The sequence below is a fragment of the Opisthorchis viverrini genome, assembly GCF_000715545.1.
Source record: "Opisthorchis viverrini unplaced genomic scaffold opera_v5_51, whole genome shotgun sequence".
In the NCBI taxonomy this organism is placed as follows: domain Eukaryota; kingdom Metazoa; phylum Platyhelminthes; class Trematoda; order Opisthorchiida; family Opisthorchiidae; genus Opisthorchis; species Opisthorchis viverrini.
Genome location: NW_008751707.1, coordinates 204,086 through 227,067, shown reverse-complemented (window position 1 = coordinate 227,067; position 22,982 = coordinate 204,086). Strand labels below are relative to the sequence as shown.

Sequence of the window (22,982 nt, the reverse complement as noted above, 5' to 3'; positions counted from 1 at the left end):
GTTCTTGTTGTCAGTTTCTATCCAGATTGCCTGAGTGAATGTCTGGAGGTGTAGGCACCTCGGAATGATTGTGTTAAGCTAGCACTAAGTCCCTTTCCCGTCCACCTTTATTCTTTTCTTTACAATAAGGCTTTCAAATAAGTCATGGTTGTACGATAGTGAAGCATCGGTGTTGAACACTGATGTCATGCTGTCGATGTTGATGATCATCCATCATTTGAACTACCTGAACTATTAACCTGAATGCGTATCCCAAACAGTACACATCAGTGGCCAGCTGCATGCCCAGACCCTGGTCACAGTGTCATGCTGTCGATGTTGATGATGATGCATCATTTGAACTACCTGAACTATTAACCTGAATGCGTATCCCAAACAGTACACATCAGTGGCCAGCTGCATGCCCAGACATATCCTGGTCACAGGCCGAACTTCGCCATTAATTACTTGTGAATCTTGCAGTAATCAACATTGATAAGTTTTAGCTAAAGTAACAAAGCGACGTAATATTTGCTGAAACTTCAATGACCACCCCCTGCGCTCGGCTGAAAATAGCGGCTGATCGATATCAGTGGCGTTCGTGCTGTCAGTTTTCTTTCAGAATGTCTGATTAAACACTTGTAGGTGAAGCATCCCAGAATGCTTGCGATAGGCCAGCACGAGGTCCCTCCTTCAGCCACCCTTTCCTCTGCTGTTTATTCTAAAGCTTTAGGTACAATTAAGTAAATGTGGCTGAATGGTAGTGAAGCATCAGCAGCAACACCTTTGCAGCTGTCTCTGATGATGATGACTGTTCTCGCCATAAGCTAGTGCCATCATTATTTGTGCTCCGCCCTGGTCCTTCCATATGGCTATTGTAAACTAAGTAGCGTTAGGAATTAGTCTCTGGTGGCAAAGATGCGACTCGTGTGTATCGTTCCAAAATTTCGTTGCTATTTTTCCCATCCCCCTTAACCAGGATTCATCTGACTTTGTTGTCATTTTCCGTCATAGGAGCTTATGACCTCACAAACAAACGAAGCCCTCTTGGCCAGCGTGTTTCGCTGCTGTTCACTGTGGCTGACCAATCTGTCTGCCACAACAGGTGCGACAGATTGTCTCAATTTCGCTCGTGCCCTCTATGGTCCAATTAACCGTTCAGAATTACTCTTCTCCGCCGGTTTGGATTGCCTAATCAACCTCTTTGAGGAAGGTGATTTCGGACTCAGGTACGTCCGGTGTATCCTAAGAACACTGTGTAGCCACTGTAGTTCAGTAGTATCTGTTGTTTGTCGAAGGTTCTGTTGTCCCACTCAAGAAGACCTACTGGGGATTAGTCGGTACCGGATGTTAACATCAACAGTCGCTACACTATCGGGTGTCTGAGATGACACAAACGGCTTGCACGTGGCTGGCAGCCCCATTGATTGTGCACCTGCGAACTGAGTGTAAAAACGGATAGGTACCAGCACTACATAAATACACATCCTAAGCGCATCAAAACCTCACTGTATTGGCCTACTGTGAACAGTCAGTCGTCGGATTTAATGGAATAAGGCTGTTGAGGTTCCGGACAAGGAACTTCGAGTGACGCGTAGGTTCGACAATCCTGAATATTAAAAGGAAGAATTGGGTTTGTAATTCTACGATACTGTTTGCAAAAGGATAGGCAAATGTGTACAGCAAGCCTCATTTGTTCACGTTCGTAGCGTCGACGAATGCACAGGTCTGTCACTGACCGGCACAGTGCAGTGTCAACATCCGCACACCAAACAACGGCAAACGGAATGATGGCTCAATAGTGTGGGTTGCGGTCGTCCCTTCCGACGACAGTCTCGTGACCCTACAACCACACGGAAAACAAGTCAATGTAGGCTCGGCAAAGAGGACATGAACACAGACAGCAGCGCATATTCACACCCAGACACACATGCCAGTACACAAGTTCGGACAGGACAGCCTCTGCGGCAAGGTGTGGCAGGAACGGATAAGCACAACAACTGGGGATCAAAAGTACATAGGCAGAGTAAGCAAACGAATGGGGTCAAGACCGACTCAACAAAGGCGTCATTTAAGTAGTGAGGAGACATTCATGCCTTGCTGCGAACCCTCCTTACCAATACTTTCCATGGTGATCAGTTGCTGGGTAGCGTTCTGCTCATACAGGTTGCTCCTATCCCATCCCAGTCTTATGTCATTTGATTCAGTGTTTATACTATGATTCAGCTCTTAACCTGAATGGCTTACCTCGGTGGCAGACAGGTAGATTAAATGATAACATTTCACGTGTCGGTGTACTTATCAACTCTTCTGAGTGCACTTATGTTTCAAGTTACTGTTCAAAACCATTTGAATTGTCGGGCATAATTTGGGAGGATACATTGCGGTACAAATCTGATACCTAGAATTTTGACGTGAAGTGAAAGTAGATTTGGGGATGTATATCTTTGTCTTTCTGTCGAGTATTTAGATGACTAGTCATCCGGCGTATACCTTACGTGGATGTAGTCATCCCACTTGGCTTCCGTTGGACACAAAAGCACCGCATCCCGTTCCGTCCGACCCATTCTCTGCTCCTTATTACCAGGAGCTCTAATCCTGTTACTTATTTTTCCTTAGTTCAGGCCGAGATACGGCCCAGTTACTGGACTTTCACATTCAAAAATTAGCAGGGCTACAGCCATCGGTGATGCGACTGGTTGAAGCTCATTCAGCTGCTGTTCATCGTGGCTTTCGTTGGGAGGAGTTCGCACAGAACGAATTGATGTCAAAGACGGCACTACTGATTTTAACACTGACGGAGAGACAGGTGAGTACGTATAGTTTAATGCAACTGACCCATGCAGTGAGCTCATCTCATCGTTGATAAAATGGCTGTGATCTGGTGAAGTCTCTCATCTGCTTAATAGATTTCCTGAGTAAAAATCCGCAAATTAATTGTGGTATATACTGAGAATCATGGATAAAATCTTTACAACGAGTGTAACAATACCAGGTTGAGGGTTTTACACGCTCAGTCATTCACCAATCATTTTTCCAGCCTTGTCGCAGATTGTTTATTCTTCCTTTTCGTTTAGGTTTTGTGCCTATGTCACCTTTCTTGTTTCCGGCCTGAACGTAACCCACTCTTTGACGTTATCATCACACTTGTTTAAATCAAGAAATGGATTTTGCTATGTCGTGGCCACCTTGCCTCGAGTCGGTGTGAACTTTGGAATCCCGTTAGGAATTAGCTGTTCCTAAACTGGTGTATAGAAGCTGCCGTTTCGAGGCTTGCACAATTTCATTATTCTATTCATCATCATCATCATCATCAATGACAGCAACATCAGTGTTGGCACTGATGCTTCACTGCCGTATTCATATTACCGCATTTGTTGGTTAACCTTCACTTGAACAATTTGACTTTTGGGGTTTTACGCGTAACTGAACCTAGCCCAAGTCTTAGCTAGGAGAAATATGTACATATGTCGTCCAGTAGTTATCTGTTTCCAGAAAGTGAGTTTTCGCATCCGTTCGAGTTTCGCACCTTACAGTAAAGGCCACTAGGCTCATGTGGCTCATGATTCCTTGTGCGTTAGAAGCAATCGCATATTTCATTGACCCTCCCCTCGAGAAGTGGAGTTGAACACTGGAAAGACCTAGTACGCTTCTTTAGCTCAAACTGTTACGTACTCACCACTCACACAGCCGTTCTTAAAGTACAATGCAAGACCCTGCCCACATGTATATTTACCTAAGACAATCGATCTGTAAATTGTAGTCATTGACTGTGTATTTAAGTATGTTCATTGCCACCGAACTTCGATCGTAAACGTTTTAGAGTATGCAGCCGTAGTGCCTTGTTCCATACCTATTCGTTAGTTAGATATAACTGCAAATTTTGTTTGCTCAGGGTGGGCTGTAGTAGGACGTGCATGGTTGTGCCAGAACTCCAACCAGCTAGCAAATCGCTGACCAAGTTGAACACCCAATCCTCACATGCTAATGAAGGCCATTCATGTGCAGAAGCATTTGAGACAATTCTTCCATGAATCGAGAGAGAAAACCTTGTAATCCAAACAATAAATAGCACTGGCAATCACACAGAAACTAACCAAAACAGCGAACCTCGTGCACTACTATTGCCATTAAACGCGCGGACGATCAATCACAAAAAGCTAAGTGATTGACCGACTGACTGAAATTATACCCCGTAAAACCTTCTTAGTGACTTTTCCGCCTTAGTCCTTTCGTGAATCACTGTGCTGCAGCGTTCCTAGGCATATAGATTTAATTCAGGTTTTGGATAGCACTATCCGTTCCACAGCACTTCGTAGCGTTTTCAATCTGTTTCAGATGGGTAACCTTTGGATGCGCGTCTTTCAGGCAGGAGAACCTCATAGTGCAATTCACATGCTATTTGACATGTTCCTTTTCCCGATGTCGTTGGCGGGAAATTATCCACTTGAGGAGTCAGTTAGTGATCTGGGTGTTCAGGTCTGGTTCAATGTGGTCGATGCTCTACCGCCAATCTGCGAAGCACCTCAACTAAATCAATCAACATTGTCGTTCATAGAAGATCTACAATGCCGCTTTTTAAATGCTGCATTCTCCAAGGTATTATTCTTCATCGTTTCCTTTGGTGGCTCTTTTTTCCACCTGGATAGTAGTGTCTCTCCACGTTTGAAACACGTAACTCAGCCGCTACGGTATATTCCCAAGGTTTCAATATTGATTTCTTCGAATGTGTCATCAATCACCCATCGTCCGACTTTTTTGTCTTCTGTCTGCCGGAATAGGAGTACAGTTCCCATTCTTGCAGTTACCGTATTTTCTGTTTGATATCGATCCGTTCGTTAATAATGATGACATCAACACACGTCCTCTTAGTATAGTCCGAACTATAATTTTGAAGATGTCCCTAAGTTTTGTGATTGTTTTGAGCTAGCCCAACAACCCTCTTTAGTAAACAAACACTATGCTGGTAGCCAGTACGTGGAGTAAGCATCATAAAATGTGAAATGAGCTATGCTACCGGCGTTCAGTGCTCTGTCCGAATTCTCTGATACAATCAATACAATCGAGATCGCTAGTGCCCATTGATGCCAGGAAATCCATACCAACAGGCAACGAGTACGACGGCACACGCAAATTCGTCAGACGCCAAATAGTGAAGGGTCGAAGGAAAGATCGAGAGCTCTGGTGGACATCGAAATCTCAGTAGATGGAGAAGTCATTTGTTACCGGAAACAGTTGTGCCATATATTAGTTGGTACGATCGACTGGCTCTAGGGAAGCAACAGTCAGTGAAAAAGGTGCCTCATTAATTTACTGGCAAAAAGGCCGACTGGAAAGATGGGCCGAACACTTCGAAAAAACTGTTTAGCTGGCCTCCTACAACACAGCCTATGGAGGTAGTGCATGCGGGCAAGTGGAATGTAAACCTTAATTGTTCGTCGGAAGAAATGAAGCATGAAAAATCTGCACTGAAACATGAGTAGGCACCAGGACCGGAGGGTCTCTATCCAGCCCTCTTCGTAGGCAGAGAATTCTTGGCGATCTAGGGACGTTCGCTCACAGTTATCGAGTGCACAGACGACATAGCTTTTCGTAGATATGATGTCGTCGTAATACGAACAGTATTAGGGAACCTTAATAATTCTGTCTCGTTGTTTGGCATCTGCAATGTAAAGAGCTACTACAAGATTAGGTGGGCTCTGACCCTAACGTCACGCTTGTGGATGAGCCGAATGATGTAGTAGACAAATTTGCCAATCTGGGCAGTTTTATCAGTCCCTGTGGTCTTGCGAAAGACATTTCCCTCCGGGTTCGGAAGGCCATAAGAGCTTTCATGAGGCTGCATCCCGCGTAGCGAAGGTGTGACAATAGATCATCCTTCAAGGGTCTAGTTTGTGATGCTGCGGCGCGCTCCATATTATTATTATTTATTATTATTATACGGGTCAGAAACCTGGCCACTGCACACTGAGAACACCAAAGGACTTTCACTTTTTGACCATCGATGCCTTCGGAGCATTGCCCGAGTTTTGCTGGTGTTTCTACTGCATCAGGAACGCTGAAGTGTGTGGGATGGTCTTCGGAAAAACCAACTCACCCACGAGAGATGAAGTGATCACACTGCATGAATTGCACTGGCTTGCCCACCTGTTGCGTATACCAGTCGACCGACTTCCTCCAAAGATTTTTTTCGCACGACTACGTGAAGTACGAAAGCCATTACCAGCAAACTCAGCCACGTTGGTAATCTCCGTCTCCCCGGATGGGGACCCTGAGACGGGGCGCTTCGGTGGCTAGAGACATTGTCAGACATGGCCCAGTCGTGCCCTCAATGGCACTCCTGCGTCTAATGCATAACTCCCTTCCTAATCTCCCCATTTAGAAGTCCACTGACAACCTGTATTTACGCACCAGTTGTATAATATCCCGCCTCCAATGCTCAGCTGCCTACCCCACCTCCCCAAATCATCGGTGAACGGAACTTTGGCAGCTATGACCACTTTAAGACAAGTGCGCGGTTCTTATTGGTGATAGTGATGATTATTCTTAACGTGCCGTCGTCTCTATGTCGTACCGTTTCCCAGTAACACAGGAATTAGTTGGCATGCTTGAGGCGATTGCCATTCATGGGGTTGTTCAGATTTCAGCTTCATAGTCGGGACGTCGAATCGGGATGAAACTGAACCGTGCGAAATAATTAGTTTGTTATTCGGAAACTGCATAGCTGCAGAAGTCGCAATACGTCTAGTGCGCCTAATGCTAGGTCGTTTAATGAATGATATCCTCAACTAAAACGTTCTTGCTGGAAGCCTGAGGGCTAGGTAACTCTTTCGATATCAACATACCATTTAGGCAGCGGGTGAAACATTGTCACGCTGAGCTCTAATGTCTCTCTGATTAGTTTTTTTATTTTTGTCCCTACTTCATATCAGTGTCGGTTTACGCCTGACCTGGGAACATTCTTTCATTGTTGGCAATCAGAACAACGAGAAGAGTGGTACAGATTGCGATCAGAACTGGCGGATACTTTCCTTGCTGCTTATGCCCATCAACCGTCGCTTCCATTTTTCGTACAGCTTCAGGCGAGGCTTCGGAACCTAGTGGATCGCTACGTAATGGAGGAGGCGCTCTCAGACTGGCAGGTTGTGTGATTTCCTATTCCCGTAAAACACAATTGGATACATGTTAGGGGTGGTCATTTGTGTTGTTATCCCTCACTGGAGTGATATAGTGGTCGCTTGAAACTGACGGAGTTGTTGATGAGGTTAAATTTGTCGATGAAAGCGTGCCTCATGTGTGATATTCGGACGCTTTAGTGACACAGAGCTGTGGGGACCGTCAATTGTTAGATACAATGATAAGACTGTCATGACCAGGCGGATGTTAACTTAACGAGTTTACAGTTTTCCCTACTATTGTGAGTTTGCCTTGATGCCGACCTCAAAAGGTTTGCTACTGAGAATTCTGGTCGGTCCCATCAAATCAGTCTGATCTAGAATTTGTCACGTTTAGTTTCCAAGTGCTATATTAACCAGAATTTTCTTCATCAGGAACAGAGAGGAATTATTACAATAACCCATTTATTTGACGATAGTTTTGTAGGAAAGTGCACCCTTGGCTTTTCCTGCGTTACATCTCTTGTTGACTTCCACAGGAACTTGAGGCCGTCATCTTCGTTTTCAACTCTATCAGCGAGCAAGTCGTGCATGAAGTCGCACATGAAAACCATTCCACTAGTCAGCTGGCCTCTGCTGTGCTGTCCGCCGCTATTCGACTTGCGGCATGCATGAATGGTGGTCGTTCAATCTTTGAAGGTTCAGCAATGATTGGCTCGTTGCTCTGTTCCGGTACTTTGGTGACACTTTTTCGGAACATTATACCTCTACTGGAACCGAACAAATCACTCTTATTAGAGAGTGATTTAGTGGGCTTTTTTCTCAACTGTCTCGTGGCGGCATCGCAAACAGAAAAACACAAGGATGTGGCAAATAGAACGGCCAGTTCTTCATTGAAAACAATTCAAAGTTTTATTCAAGTGAGTGGCGTGATCAACTCTTGTTTCTTCTTGTAGGAGTCTACCTTTGTTGATGTACATTTGAACCTTTTCTTGTCCTGATTTGTTGTCGACATTCGGGAGGCACTTTCTGCGGGATTTATCGTGACTATGCAACTAAATTACATCATTTCACCAGTACGAAAAAGGTACGACGCTTTGTACAATAAATCGCTCTTTTGGAGAGTTATCTTCGCATGAGAGAATTAGTTTCCGCCATTTAGTTTTTGCATGGACCACCATACTTCAGGGGACACCCTACAAAACATATTCATCTGAATCGTATAAGAAACAAGTATTTTAGGTACAACACTCTTGTTCAGTTGGTTGGATAACTTTCAGAGCTTGTACCAGGTTGCTCTTAGTAACACCGTTTTCCATTTACCCATTTGGTCCGTTGGTACAGTCCGTTTGATGGAATTCCAGGTCAAAAGATTATTACCTAAAAAGTTTCAAAATACATGGAAACGCTTATGTAAATTCATCTGCAGTACGAGTTCTATTCAGAAAAGTTTTGTGCTACAGTGGACATGTTTTTCGACAAAAGCGAACAAAACTTCATGAGGGCTTCGTATTTCACTACCACTAGGTTTTTGTTTTCTCAGTTGATGCAGGAAACTTTTTACCCATTTTAAACTTTTTCGTAATGTATTTGCGACCTTGTTGGTTCACTAGAAACTTTTGGAGTTGCTATTCTCCCTTCGATTTAAAGAAAGTTGCCTTTTTCTTGCGTTTTATTTTTGTAGCTAAGTAGTTGAAAGTAGGTCTGCACAGTACTTTGCGCAGGGCGTCTACACCTCCAAGCGCTTAGTCAAACAGTCTGGGAAACAACTGAAAACACGAACGTTATTGGCATCAATTGACATTGACCTCCATTTCTTGCAATGTCTCAAGCCAAGGAGGGGTAATGGGGACCCTATCATGGGTAGCGGACCGCACCAACAATACCTAAACTCTTCAGAATTTCCTTCACACCCTTCTGTCGAGTCATACTTTTGTTCACCCCGCACTTTACGCAGTCCTGAAGGAGGCACAGAGAACTATACTGGTCCCGTTAGACTGTTTTGGCACGCATAGAGCATGGCTGATCCACTGCTGTTAATTTTTTATGTTTTCTGCGCTTGAAGTACCTGCCGCACAACCACACACCCGCTTCCTACTAACATCGTTACAAATTCGTTGACGCCCTCAACGCTTCTGAGGCGTCAATGTTAAAAACCTGAAGACGCCTCATCATCTGTCCGCAGAGGTCATTTCTCGCAACCTTACAGTAATACAGCCATTATCGTAGCCTAGTCCATGCGACCCTTGACAGCCAGTGAAATGCCGTTTTATCACCACAAATGACGCAAGCCGACAAATGTGATTTGGGCCTTTGAGATTCGTGTTCTGACCTCACTCACGTCGGAGCTAATACAACGATCGAGGTGTTTAAAATTCTTCACAAACTCTAATACTTCGACTTGGACTGAAAGGGGTCTGTCCAGTGACTGCACGCTCTGAAGCATTTATTACCACTCTGAAGTTTCTAGTTAAGCGGAAGACGGTATGATGGTGGTCAGAGTATTCAACTAAACTTCTGTTTCCCATTAGTTGTCAAAGATGAGAGCGATGACGTCTGCGTACTCTAAATGCATAAATTTCCCACTAGCAGCGATTTGACCACCAGGATTTAGACGAATTTTCAGCTTTCGCCTCATTATTTCCTCAGTGCAGAAGTTGAACAAGAATGGATAGATTGGACATCCTTGCCGGACACTACTTCTGGGGAAACTTTTAAGGGGCTCACTGTACACCATCACGAACTTTGAGGGCATATCCTGTTGAGCAAGTATGGTTAACAGCACTGGCTGATCGACAGAATGGAACGCACCTTTGAAGTAAAGGAAAATGAAGAGTATGGCTGGTCTGTATATATGGCGTTGCTCTGACAGCTGACGGAGTGTGGGGTTGTAGCCGACGCAACCGCTACCCACTCGAAATCCCGGTTGTTGCCCACGGGTCAATGCTTCGCGTCCCGCCGTACGAGGACGTCAGTGGTGCCAGAAGTTTTGTTACGAGAGTCAAACTGACGCCTATGTGGCTGTTACATTGACTGTGAGTACCCTTTTTGAAAACGGACACTATTATCGACTCGTCCCAATTATGCGGGTCGTTCCCTTTCTTTCAGATAGACGTAAATAGGCTACACAGGAATTGGCTGAACACAGCGAATGGAACGTCATCAGGGCCGGGAGGGCGATGACGTTGGAGTAGTGATACACACTCAGACACTTCTAAGGTTAAAGAGGATTCCATATTCGCAGTCCATGTTTGTTGAAAGTCAGCAATGGCGTAACAGGTGGCTAGCTGGGTTCTTCAGAATTTTGTGTCACACGATCCAAAGGTTCTCCTTTGCTGGGTATGTCATTTTGGTGTCTGCTAGTTGATATACCAGGAGGCTTCCGAGGATCAATCGAGCAAATCAAGTGGGACTGGCTGCGGATTTTTCGCTTCCATCATTTCTGCCTTTTGTGTCCCCTAAGCTTTCTGGTCTGCACGGACACTCAGTTTCACATGCCGTTGTATGATGCATCAAGTTGAGCTGTCGCCGCGGTCCTATCAGAGATCCAATGCGGTCGGGTGTCTTGTACCGTTAAGCTGTACCACCATTCCGGTGTCTACGTAGCATACCACCAGAAGGAAGCCGCCAGTTTGCCCAAGTCTAGGTGGGGGAAGTCGAGATGCAAAGGTCGGGTTAGAACCACGGACCTTCCGGTCAGTAAATTCGTGCTCTAACCATTGGGACATCCCCCACATAGATGTTCCAGTTTTGCATAGCGCCTTGGGTATCGGTTTCCGGTGATCGTCAATATCCGATGTCGGACCATCCGGCGGGTGTTTGAAGAACCAATTGCGATAGGTTCTTTTGATTTTCGGGTTCCCGCACTTTCCAGCAGCTAAGCCGGGTGTGCGCGTTTTGCGTGATCCTGAAAAGCACAGCGAAAATGAAGCGGCCGATAATTGCGTGTTGGAAGTCGACTCTGGTGTTCCCGACGTCGTCAAATGTACCACGCAGAGTCACTCTCTGAATATAATACCCACCCTCAGCGTATCCAGCTACAGTGGTGTCCGCATAACCAGAACCGCTCCCGAAACCTGGAAGAGAGCGAGGGAGCAGTCAGTTCAATCACAGTACTTGCCTCCTGCATCCTAATTTCTGACAGACAGCATATATCGATACAGAGGGAATTCAGCGTATGAACGAGAGCCGATTGTTGATCTGATTGCTTTAGGATGTGATCCTTGAGTGAGGTTTGAAAACAGAGTACGCGGTGTCTAAGGTCGGACGCACAGGTATATATGGCGTTGCTCTGACCGCTGACGGAGTGTGGGGTTGTAGCCGACGCAACCGCTACCCACTCGAAATCCCGGTTGTTGCCCACGGGTCAATGCTTCGCGTCCCGCCGTACGAGGACGTCAGTGGTGCCAGAAGTTTTGTTACGAGAGTCAAACTGACGCCTATGTGGCTGTTACATTGACTGTGAGTACCCTTTTTGAAAACGGACACTATTATCGACTCGTCCCAATTATGCGGGTCGTTCCCTTTCTTTCAGATAGACGTAAATAGGCTACACAGGAATTGGCTGAACACAGCGAATGGAACGTCATCAGGGCCGGGAGGGCGATGACGTTGGAGTAGTGATACACACTCAGACACTTCTAAGGTTAAAGAGGATTCCATATTCGCAGTCCATGTTTGTTGAAAGTCAGCAATGGCGTAACAGGTGGCTAGCTGGGTTCTTCAGAATTTTGTGTCACACGATCCAAAGGTTCTCCTTTGCTGGGTATGTCATTTTGGTGTCTGCTAGTTGATATACCAGGAGGCTTCCGAGGATCAATCGAGCAAATCAAGTGGGACTGGCTGCGGATTTTTCGCTTCCATCATTTCTGCCTTTTGTGTCCCCTAAGCTTTCTGGTCTGCACGGACACTCAGTTTCACATGCCGTTGTATGATGCATCAAGTTGAGCTGTCGCCGCGGTCCTATCAGAGATCCAATGCGGTCGGGTGTCTTGTACCGTTAAGCTGTACCACCATTCCGGTGTCTACGTAGCATACCACCAGAAGGAAGCCGCCAGTTTGCCCAAGTCTAGGTGGGGGAAGTCGAGATGCAAAGGTCGGGTTAGAACCACGGACCTTCCGGTCAGTAAATTCGTGCTCTAACCATTGGGACATCCCCCACATAGATGTTCCAGTTTTGCATAGCGCCTTGGGTATCGGTTTCCGGTGATCGTCAATATCCGATGTCGGACCATCCGGCGGGTGTTTGAAGAACCAATTGCGATAGGTTCTTTTGATTTTCGGGTTCCCGCACTTTCCAGCAGCTAAGCCGGGTGTGCGCGTTTTGCGTGATCCTGAAAAGCACAGCGAAAATGAAGCGGCCGATAATTGCGTGTTGGAAGTCGACTCTGGTGTTCCCGACGTCGTCAAATGTACCACGCAGAGTCACTCTCTGAATATAATACCCACCCTCAGCGTATCCAGCTACAGTGGTGTCCGCATAACCAGAACCGCTCCCGAAACCTGGAAGAGAGCGAGGGAGCAGTCAGTTCAATCACAGTACTTGCCTCCTGCATCCTAATTTCTGACAGACAGCATATATCGATACAGAGGGAATTCAGCGTATGAACGAGAGCCGATTGTTGATCTGATTGCTTTAGGATGTGATCCTTGAGTGAGGTTTGAAAACAGAGTACGCGGTGTCTAAGGTCGGACGCACAGAAGCGCAGGGGGTACATGGCGAACAAAGCAGTCAGTCCTACTGCTTGAACTTGCGTAGTGTTTAAACTGAGGTTGCGTAGGGTAGAAGTGGGAATACGTGAAAGTGTAAGAAGTGAGGCGTCATTCGTAGCATTTTTTTCCTACCCACTCTGGCGATAAAGTTACCTGGGTGTTGACACCACGTGACGGACCGTGTGGCATGGTAATGTTTTTTGTTGTGACGTTCATGTTTGTACGCGGGCTGGGATGCCGTCAGGGTGCGCACACCTAGACAGGAGTACGATTAGTGTCCTCAACCAAAATCTGCCGCAAGGCAGTGGGGAATTCGAGTGCTTTGCCATTTTTTGTAGAGCAAATGACCATCTATGTTCCAACTTATGAAGGTAGGAGACTGTTGATCAGACCTCTAGCCGTTGGTCAATCTGGTGTGAGAGACCGTGGTTGTCTCACAGGCACCACCCAGTATAATTGAATGAGTCACGGAGGCACACAAGCCGTCACACCAAGGTGAGCTGTAGTCTCCCAGTAACGGTTGTATTTGTTCCCGCTGCAAGAGCCTGCCGGCTTCCAAATTAATATATCCAGCGAAGGTAAGTTGTCATGTGATTCTCACTCAGATTTAACAGGGTTTTTCGGATTTGTGGAATTAAGGGCGTTCTGGAGGGACTGAAAATGCCCTGTATCAGTAATAACACAAGTGTCATCACAATTGGTGGTACTGCACACTAATGAGGTTTCCTCATATGGTGACGAAATGTTTGCAAGTCAATTGCGAAGCTCAGCTAACAGATCAACAGCCACCTAATCCGAAACCAATGAAATGGCTTATGTGAATATTTCGCCGCTGGATTAGATTATGGAATTAAGTGAGACCGATTCTTTGGCCACGTATCCTTTCCGTGATCAGAGAACAATTTTGAGTTCTCGCGGGGTACACACATCCTCTTGGAAGCTTTCTGAATAAGTCGATACGGGAACGCTGGCCTTGTTTTGAAATTTCAAACACCCACTTCTTGCGTAACAATATATTCCAGTAATTAAATTCTGCTTTGGCACCCGAGCTAGTGTTCGCTTACCTTTCTTTCTCTCAGGAACTTCCCCTGACAATCACGCAATCGGAACGCATCATTTCCACATTGGGTGTGATCAGTACCGGTCTGCTTCCCTTATCCGTAAATTTGGAGGCTCAACTTTGGAAATGTGTTGGTCTTTTGTTACCGTTTTGTGGCAGTAGCATATCACTCAGCTCACTGATTCACTTGCGATTGGAAGAGACCAAAGTGAACCTGGAATGCATAGAAAACGAACAGGCAGGCATGTGCATTTTTCACAGCGATAATATTCTCTTGCGATTCGTTGCATATCTTCATGTTATCAGAAGCTGGAAAAAGGAGGATGTTAGTTTTGTTACTGTTGTCAGGTCTTTTTGCTCACATGATTAGTTTGCAGTTGAAGGATGGATGTGTTATCAGAAGCTCCGGCATCTAATTGCCGGGAGGACGTTGGTGATACAAAACTGACGCTAATGCGGTGAAGGTGAACAACCTCTGAGTAATTCAAAGCGGTGGAGCATCAAGGCAAAAACAATACAACCACACTACTGGTGTTTTTAAAATATTCCAAAGCGTACCAAGTTAAATCAACAAGCACTATTAGGTATTGAGCGCAGTTAGAGCATCACATTTGGTCGACATGCTGTATGCCACTGGTAATACCCATAATGGATCTTGTGCTCTTTGGATTAACCAGGCATTTGGTTTGAGGTCGTTGATTTTTTAGTTGATAATTCGAGTCAGCTGGGGGCTAGTTAATCAAGTAAACTCAATGGAATTCCGAGCAAAGCAGCTCCTTTTTTACGTTCCTTTTAGTATTGTGTTTACATAATCATTTCATCGTGATAGTTGGAATTCAGTAGCAGGTTGATCGGTATTGATACTCCTCATTCTGCCTCGACCTCTGAGCTATGTCGAGATATCTCCTAAGTGTGCTCACCAGACTTCGCATTTCATTCCAAATTCTACTGAATTAACCGGCGGCCGGATTCACAGTATGTTCTCTAGCGAGTTTTTCAAAAAGACCCATTTATTCTTGGTTTCTTAACGTTGTTTTCGCGCCGTGTCTCACTTTTTTCTACTGTCACTTTTTTCCTCTCTATAGATCCGTCATCTTCACATCTCTCCAGGTCTCCCAAAGCAAATGTGGTTACTTTGGTGAGTTCATAGCAGTAGATATTCAAATCACGGTACGGAGTTAGCTGTCCGGGCACGTCAGATTCGCTTTTCAAACCTATTTTCCCTCCTTTCTAGTTGGCCTATCAAAGATGTCCCAAACTCCAGGCTCGGCCGACCATGTTATCGGTTGGTTGACCAACCTACTCAGGTTTAATCTTTCTTCTCGCTTGTTTGAATATCTAGATGGACGTCGACCGTTCGAATTGAAGTCAGTTAATCAGATGGGCTGGATGACATTACTGCCTATTGGACCGAAGTCGTTGCGACAGCTCTAGCATCGCAAAGTTTTCACTACCGTCAGTTAGATTTTTTTAGTTAGCTTTGGCCCCAAAGAAGTTTTCGTCATTGCTTTGCGTCCAGAATCAACATCCCTGCCGAAAAAAGTGTTATAATGGACGTCACGCAGATAACTGCTTTCAGTCTGCTTCAGGTTCAATCTGTGGTTCAGGTAAATCGATCGGCCCCATCGCTCACGAGTGTCCGGAAACTGAATGTGACTTGTGCGCACATTCGTTTGGAGATTCATTTGATGTTAAGACTGTTGTTTGGCAAGTGAGCGCTTATCTGCACAAAATGCCAGTTTACACAAAGTTGTTAAATGCCCACCACGAAAATCCTGGACGAATGTGGCGGTTGCAGAAACGTACCAAGAAACTTACAAGTAGGTAAGAAAAATTGAAAGGCATTTCTGTTATCACCGTTTAATGTCAATCTTCGGTTCGTCAGGAGCCTCGAGATTCGGACTCCCTTGATTCGACATTTGCCATCGGGCCTTCCTATGAAGTAGTCTTCCCTCTAAACCTCAATGTGACTCCTTCAACACGAAAGCGGTCAATCCTGACCGCATCTGAAAGCAGTACAGAAGTAGCCAGTTTCATATTACTCTATAGATAATCATAGGCTCTTTCAGAATGCCTCGAAAATACTTAGTTACATGTAGGCATTTGTGATAGCGTCTTTTGGAAGCAGCCCGTAGGCAAAATACGCAAGAATTTTACAAGGATGAAATTCTGGTTACATGTTACAAACATTTAGTTTTTTTGTTTATCCTCTCAGTTCAACCATTCGGTGGAATTGTTCCGTGGAGTGTCGAAGACATTAAACAGAATGGATGATTATACGTGTGATGATGCAGTCGGTCCTTCCCTGCCCATTATCGAGAGGGCTCAAATCCGAGATAATATATCGCGGCTATTGCTTCAGCTGGTTGCATATCTAACGCAGTCACTCACCAACAAAATGGGCTACTTTGATCCGGAATCCATTGAAATGGTAGATGTTGCTTTGGTTATTACCGTGTAGCGGAAATGAATGCTGTGAATGATATAAATATACGTCTTTGTTGTACACCTTTTAACAACTGCGTCATCACCCCTTATGGATCCTAACCTCGTAATTACAAACATTTAGTTTTTTTTGTTTATCCTCTCAGTTTCAACCATTCGTGGAATTGTTCCGTGGAGTGTCGAAGACATTAAACAGAATGGATGATTATACGTGTGATGATGCAGTCGGTCCTTCCCTGCCCATTATCGAGAGGGCTCAAATCCGAGATAATATATCGCGGCTATTGCTTCAGCTGGTTGCATATCTAACGCAGTCACTCACCAACAAAATGGGCTACTTTGATCCGGAATCCATTGAAATGGTAGATGTTGCTTTGGTTATTACCGTGTAGCGGAAATGAATGCTGTGAATGATATAAATATACGTCTTTGTTGTACACCTTTTAACAACTGCGTCATCACCCCTTATGGATCCTAACCTCGTAACAGCAAGTTTGTCGTAAAACCCCAGTTCGCCAATTGCTTGATCCGTAATTCGTCATTCTTCGTGAAGTCAATCCCGAGACATCACGTGACCTGGCAATTTGTCAACTGTTATGTCGTCGAGACCGCGTCGGCTGAGAGACCAATGTGTCGTCTCGCTCTCTGTGAATGTATGTGAACACAATACCCTGTTTAGAACTGGGTAACATTTTTCGACTGTGGTTTTGTAATGTCCCATAGCGCTCATCAGGTCCCGTGTTTTCTTAGAATATGGTAAGTTTCAACGCATCAGGGAGGTCTTTTGGGTATCCTCTTAACACTCCTGTGTCCTTTCTAGCTTGGAGACGACAATTTTGGAATTGTGAGTGAAAGAAGAGTCTAGTGATGCTCCTCCTTAAACTTAGCTGATAAGAGTCCCAAGTATCACGTTTCCATCTGGAAATAAATTCATTTCGATTGATTTTCAACTCTTGAATTCCCCTCAGTGACAAACTAAGTGCAGTTTAGTGCCTAGTTTCCTTTTCAATTGGGAGCCATTTGTTAAGAGAACGAGATTTCTCCAGATGCTGGTGGTATGAGGAGCTTTTGAAATTTCATCGATGATTTCACCCTGCGGGTGCTGAGAAACATTGCAGCTGTTTCAGCCCTGATTGAAACCAATGGACGTACGCTGAAAGAATCTCCAGAACGTGTACTTGCCCAAATGCATTTCGCTTGTTTTTCGGTCTGTTAAAACTTGGATCTCGCCTGCCGGTTAATTGTCTTGAAAGTTTGGGTTGTTGTAAGTTCCCGATAGTTTGGATTTGGGGAACACTATGATATGAGAATATCCTCGTTTGATGACATGAAGGGAAAACCTTCAAAAATAGCACCTCCCCAAAACTGCCATATTTTCCGTTGTTTCAGGGTTAATACATTCTCATGAAGGAAACTACTCACAAGATTGTTGAAATCTCTTCGACCTTGTGAGTAGTTTCCTGTATGAAAATCTACTGCGGTATCTCGAATATCGTGCCAACTCAAACATGAGGCGGCCTGTGTGCAGCACATCCAGTTGAAGAACATCACTTGATTCACTGGTGAAAACCAAATCGATCCGCAAATTAGTGTAGTTTTCGCAGTTAATACATTCTATTTACTTGAGCGCGCAGCATTTTTTATTTGTAGACATTTTACGGCCCCAAATACTTACTTTTGGTTTATAGTAATAAATTTATTCTCTGTCCTCACCTACCAGGTTACAGAACTGCTGGAATCGGGTTTTTCAGCCTGCTTCTCACCAACCATGGAGAATCCTTCAAGTCTACATTGTCACGATTCCTTATTACAACGAACAGTGGAACTCACTTCACGGCTGTTAAACTATACATCCGATCATCTGCTTCCACATTCGTTGGAATTATCCTGGCTAGTGATTGATACACTACTCCGGGATCCGATGCTCGAGTCGCGTTTCTCCGTTGGTCTGCATCTTCTAGGCACTGTGCTCCAACACGTTGACACTGTGTTCACACGCCTAGCCGTCAGCGTGCTCGACAATTCTGATCCCATGTTGGACTTCGGTCGTGGGGCGTGTTTGGAACATCCTTTTCCACCAATCTTGATGGGATTGAGAGCTCAAGATATCACTGATCAAGTTGAGGCCTGTGCAACCTTTATACATCATGTTTTAGACTGGCAGAGAAAAAATAAGGTCAGTCCCTCTATTCTGGATCACTAGTTTCGTCATAATATTCAAACGAAGGTTCAGGCGTACATCACTGTAACGTTTGAGTATTGATGAGGTGCTCTTTAGTCGGTACCAACCAAAGGCACTTAATAAGTTCGGCCTGCGAACAAGGCATTGTTTGGTAATGGTAAACAATTAGATTTGTGGGCGTAGTGAAAAAACTAGCTGTCTGTGGCTTGCACCCGATTAAACTATCAAAGATTTTTATGAAACTTTCCACGATCACATTTGTGGTTATTTATACACAAAGGTAGGACAGTTCAAGAGTTTAGGAAATAATACCCGAACTGCTTCACTCTCGCCACATTCTTCTTCACCTCCTCTCTGTTCCAATGACAGAAATCCCATACTTTTCTAGACATGTCGCTCGCCCATCGTGGTTTTCCCTACTAGTTTCCATCGAATAGACCATTTTGTCCGATCGTATTTTTCGTTTAGAATTAAGCATGTTTTCACTATCTATCACGCGACGTGTGCCCCATAAATTTATGTTTTACGGATTCGACTGTCCTTCGAACTATTAGTCCGGAAAGACTATCCAGTTCAATTCAGGGTGTGTTGGCTCATTCTGCCACGCTGCGTTCGCCGCGAGAGAACAGCGTTCAAACACATCGGCACGTGTTAGCCACATTGCTGACCCATAAAGCAGTGTGGATCGTCCAGCCTTTGCCCTTACCATATGAACTGCTGTATGTACTGGAGTTTCTTAACGGCCATCCTTGCCTTATCTCTTACCAGTCAACCGGGACTCATGCAGCTGTTGTGTTAGGCAAGATTATCCACCACATCTATCAACTCATCTGCATGCACGAGGTCTGAGTTCAATTTAATTCGGTCTTGAGGTAAAAAGGGTGACGGCGTACGATTCATCAAAGTTATCGCGTTTTTATTGATTTTTCTAATTTACTGATTCACATATACTGATGTCTTGTGCTAACCCTAGTTTGCCACTACACTCTTTTAAATGCTGTTTTTATGCAAACTTATCTGGACCCTTTCTATTGTGCTGTTTATGTTAAAATAGGCATGGGAATTCATTGGCATAATGAGGTTTCATAGCGAAATTCCGTTCAACTCTCACCGGCCTTTTACCTACCACTTGTCGTCTACCCCTACCTTCAGGAGTCCACTGTCGAGTATGTGTGTAAAACCTGCTTGCTCAATACTTACGAATCGTTTGTTGGTGATTCTAAGGCCCTTTTTTGGAGACTGTCATTTACTACAACATTCGCTGGCCTCTGTATTCCGGAATGGAACACGGTCGATTGTTGTATCCATTTGTGTCAACGGCTGTTAACGCGACTGAACGACGAAAACCATCACCATGTATTGCCCAAGGTAATCACGCCCGACTTCCTTTTCGAAATTCATGCTGGTTTGCTGCTAGTTCTTGCGAAGGGTGCCCTTCCTCGGCGCCTGGTGAACAAATACTCTGACCTTTATGCCTCGTTACGGATATTCTTTCCAGATAAGCAGTTTGCCCTTCTTCGGACACTGCTTGGATGTACAGATTACCCTTCCGATTGGTCTGCTTTTGTTTCGCGTACCCCACACCATCAGTCCGTTACAATGGCTGTTCAAAATGCTATCTTGCGTGTAAATTTGTCTGAACGAAATTGTTTCGCACGAGGTGTAACCCAAAGTGCTGTCCCTTTAAATACGGTCAAAAGCGCCATCAGCTCATTCTCAATGGCATGTTCTACACCAGGCCAGTGATTTATCGCTCATCACCTCGTTTGTACAGTTTCCTTTTTTTAACTTACATCGACTACTGTGTTACTTGACGTATGCTCTATCCATTCATTTAAACAAAGCCAATCAGATTCATCACCTCACTGTCACTCGTTTTTACACTTCTATTGGTTCTTTCGGTAGGGTCAAGTAAGTAAATTAACTCTATACCAAGTCGCACAACTGAAGCACTGAAGAGTGTCAAGAGAGTATCATTGCCGCAAACCTCGTTGTGACCAGGCGCTTCATATTCAGTCCAATCAGTTTGCAGCTTCGTGAGTACCGCGATGAGTTTGCCAATGTCCAGCTTTGATTCGTCGATCTGCCCAAAACGATGAACATTGAAAAGACACTTACCACCTAGGTGTAATGACACAAGGTCAGTTTTGTAAACTTCCTAAAAATAGCTTCAAAATGTCCTTGAACTCTGCCAACATCGTTTCAGGAAGACTGCCAAATGACCGGGCAAGAAGAACCGGCTATCGATTAGACGTTCAAACAGCGACGAATGGAAATGCTCGGGCGTCTTGAGGGCAGTGCCAATCAAGCACTCGACATTGTGGATAAAAATCCACCTTATGTACCGCGATCCTCCCCGTAATCTTGCATTCGCTTGTTCACAATAAAACTGTTGTGTTCGTGCTTGGATGAATCTTTTTCCATCATTAAGGTCCTGGTGCCCAGATTTACAGTCAGTTACAACACATTTCATCTGTCAAACGCGTGTACTGTCAGTACACTACAGTTACCTCAATTCGGCTTCAAACTCATTCGCCGAGCGAGCACTGAAAGTGTGATCCCTGCGGACGATATGAATACACAATTTGATCGTCCGACCCCTTGCAATTGCATCTGAGTGGTCGATTCGGAGTGTATGTGCGTCGCAGACAACACAGAGCAACTCCAGATGTGTGCTGACTATCAACTCTTTCTGGCCAGTACGAACGTTCACCATAAACGTTCGCATTGCGAAACCTGGTGGCCATCAACTGCAAATGAACCATGGACCCGGTTTGTTCGCGTGGCCCTCAGGCATCAGTGGAGAACCATGATTCAAGACTGCCGTTCCTTCTGGGTCGCGCAACTTTTTTCCGCCATGATGCGAGCACGCGGTGGATTTTGTTTCCCTTCAGACCCTCGTAAGTCAGCCAGAAATACGCCAATCAACACATTTTCGCAAAATGACCACAGCTCACCACTATCGATTTTAGGTAGCTCAACAATCCTCTACAGTAAACCAACACTGTACTGGCAGCTAGCACGTGCATTAAGCATCGTAAGCTGTCAAAGGAGCTGTGCTAGCGGCGTTCAGTCCGAATTCTCCGATACAATCAAATGACCACTGGATATCGTCTAGATCGCTAGCCCCTAATGATGCATAGCTCCCGTCCCAATCTACCAAAAATATCCGCTGAAATCCCTGTATTTACGCTTCCATTAGATCACCTACTACTCCAGTCCGCAGCTACCTAGCCCCTCCTAAAATCATCGGTGGAGGAATTCGGCAGCTGGAACCACTGTAAAGCAAAAGCGCGGTTTTACAGCTGATGATACTTCAAACTCATTGGCCAATCACAAAACGAATGACTTGTTGAGATACGCACAGCTGTTCACGCTCCACTGCTAAGTCTCGGATAATCCTGACCTAGCTCAAGATATATGCAAGGCTGGATATGTGCTCAACTTCATCTCTGATAATAATAATAATAATCACTGATAATATTCTCATCTAGTATCTACTGAAAGATAGTAGGCCCGTCTACTTCGTTTACTTGCCTTGACTTCTAATCCGTTGTATTCTGCCCCTTTCAATTTGTGATTGCCAAACTTTGAAATTGACGTCAAACACACGACTCATTGATCTCCACATTGTGTTGGGGCATCTCGCTGTTTCAAGCATCGAAGCCTATGAAAAATAAATGTGATATTGCCAGCTTTGGTAGCGTCCCTTGAACACCGTCACGGTCACCCCTAACCTGGTTGGATGTCCCGGGTGCGTCCTAAAGTCCATTTTGGGGAGTGATGAAATACAGGTTTCTAGGGAGTGCTTTTTCAAGGTTTTGTTCTAGGATAGGAAAGAAAGCTTGAAACGACCCACGTTGTATTTATCCCTATCCACCCTGAAGATTTTTGGTTGATAATCTGGACTTAGATTCGATAAGCACTAGCCAACGCCATCCAATGTTGGGTATCATCATCGTCGACAGCATGACATCAGTGTTCAACACCGATGCTTCAGAACAGGAAAGGGACTTGGTGTTGGCTTGCCACAATCATTCCGAGGTGCCTACACCTCCAGACATTCACTCAGGCAATCTGGATAGAAACTGACAACAAGAACGCCACTGACATCGGTTGGCAGCCATATCTTGTAGTGTCTCCAACCAGGAACAGTGAGGATCACGCGGTCCCCATCCTGGAAGGCGGGTGGCACCGACAGCACCCAAGCGTTTCGTGATCTCCTTCATACTCCTCTGCCAAGTCAAGGGTTGGCCACCTCGCTGTTTACGCCACTCCGAATTGGGCATGGAAAACAGTACTCTCTTCGGCAAACGATGGTTCGGCATACGTAACACATGTCCCAACCAACGCAGCTTTTGGTGCTGGACACATTCTTCAATAGAAGTACCCGTTACACAACCGAAAACACACTTTCTAACTGTCTCTTTACGGATTCGCCGACACCAACCCACGCGAGCTATGGTTCTGAGACAACGATTGTCGAACA

The 22,982-nt window shown here is 45.0% G+C and overlaps 1 protein-coding gene across 1 annotated transcript in view; it reads left to right on the top strand.

Moving 5' to 3' along the window:
* The window catches only part of T265_03512 (hypothetical protein), a gene marked incomplete at both ends in the record, with an annotated part of 28,711 nt that extends 6,245 nt beyond the window's left edge, over positions 1-22,466 (top strand). The window contains 12 exons of the mRNA XM_009168024.1: positions 994-1,208; positions 2,599-2,788; positions 4,318-4,578; positions 6,912-7,121; positions 7,634-8,014; positions 13,886-14,191; positions 14,952-15,004; positions 16,436-16,673; positions 18,032-18,487; positions 19,646-19,861; positions 21,162-21,393; positions 22,423-22,466. Of these exons, the coding sequence (XP_009166288.1) occupies positions 994-1,208; positions 2,599-2,788; positions 4,318-4,578; positions 6,912-7,121; positions 7,634-8,014; positions 13,886-14,191; positions 14,952-15,004; positions 16,436-16,673; positions 18,032-18,487; positions 19,646-19,861; positions 21,162-21,393; positions 22,423-22,466 (2,802 nt within the window). The remainder of the gene's footprint in view (positions 1-993; positions 1,209-2,598; positions 2,789-4,317; positions 4,579-6,911; positions 7,122-7,633; positions 8,015-13,885; positions 14,192-14,951; positions 15,005-16,435; positions 16,674-18,031; positions 18,488-19,645; positions 19,862-21,161; positions 21,394-22,422) is intronic.
* Positions 22,467-22,982: the final 516 nt, after the last annotated feature.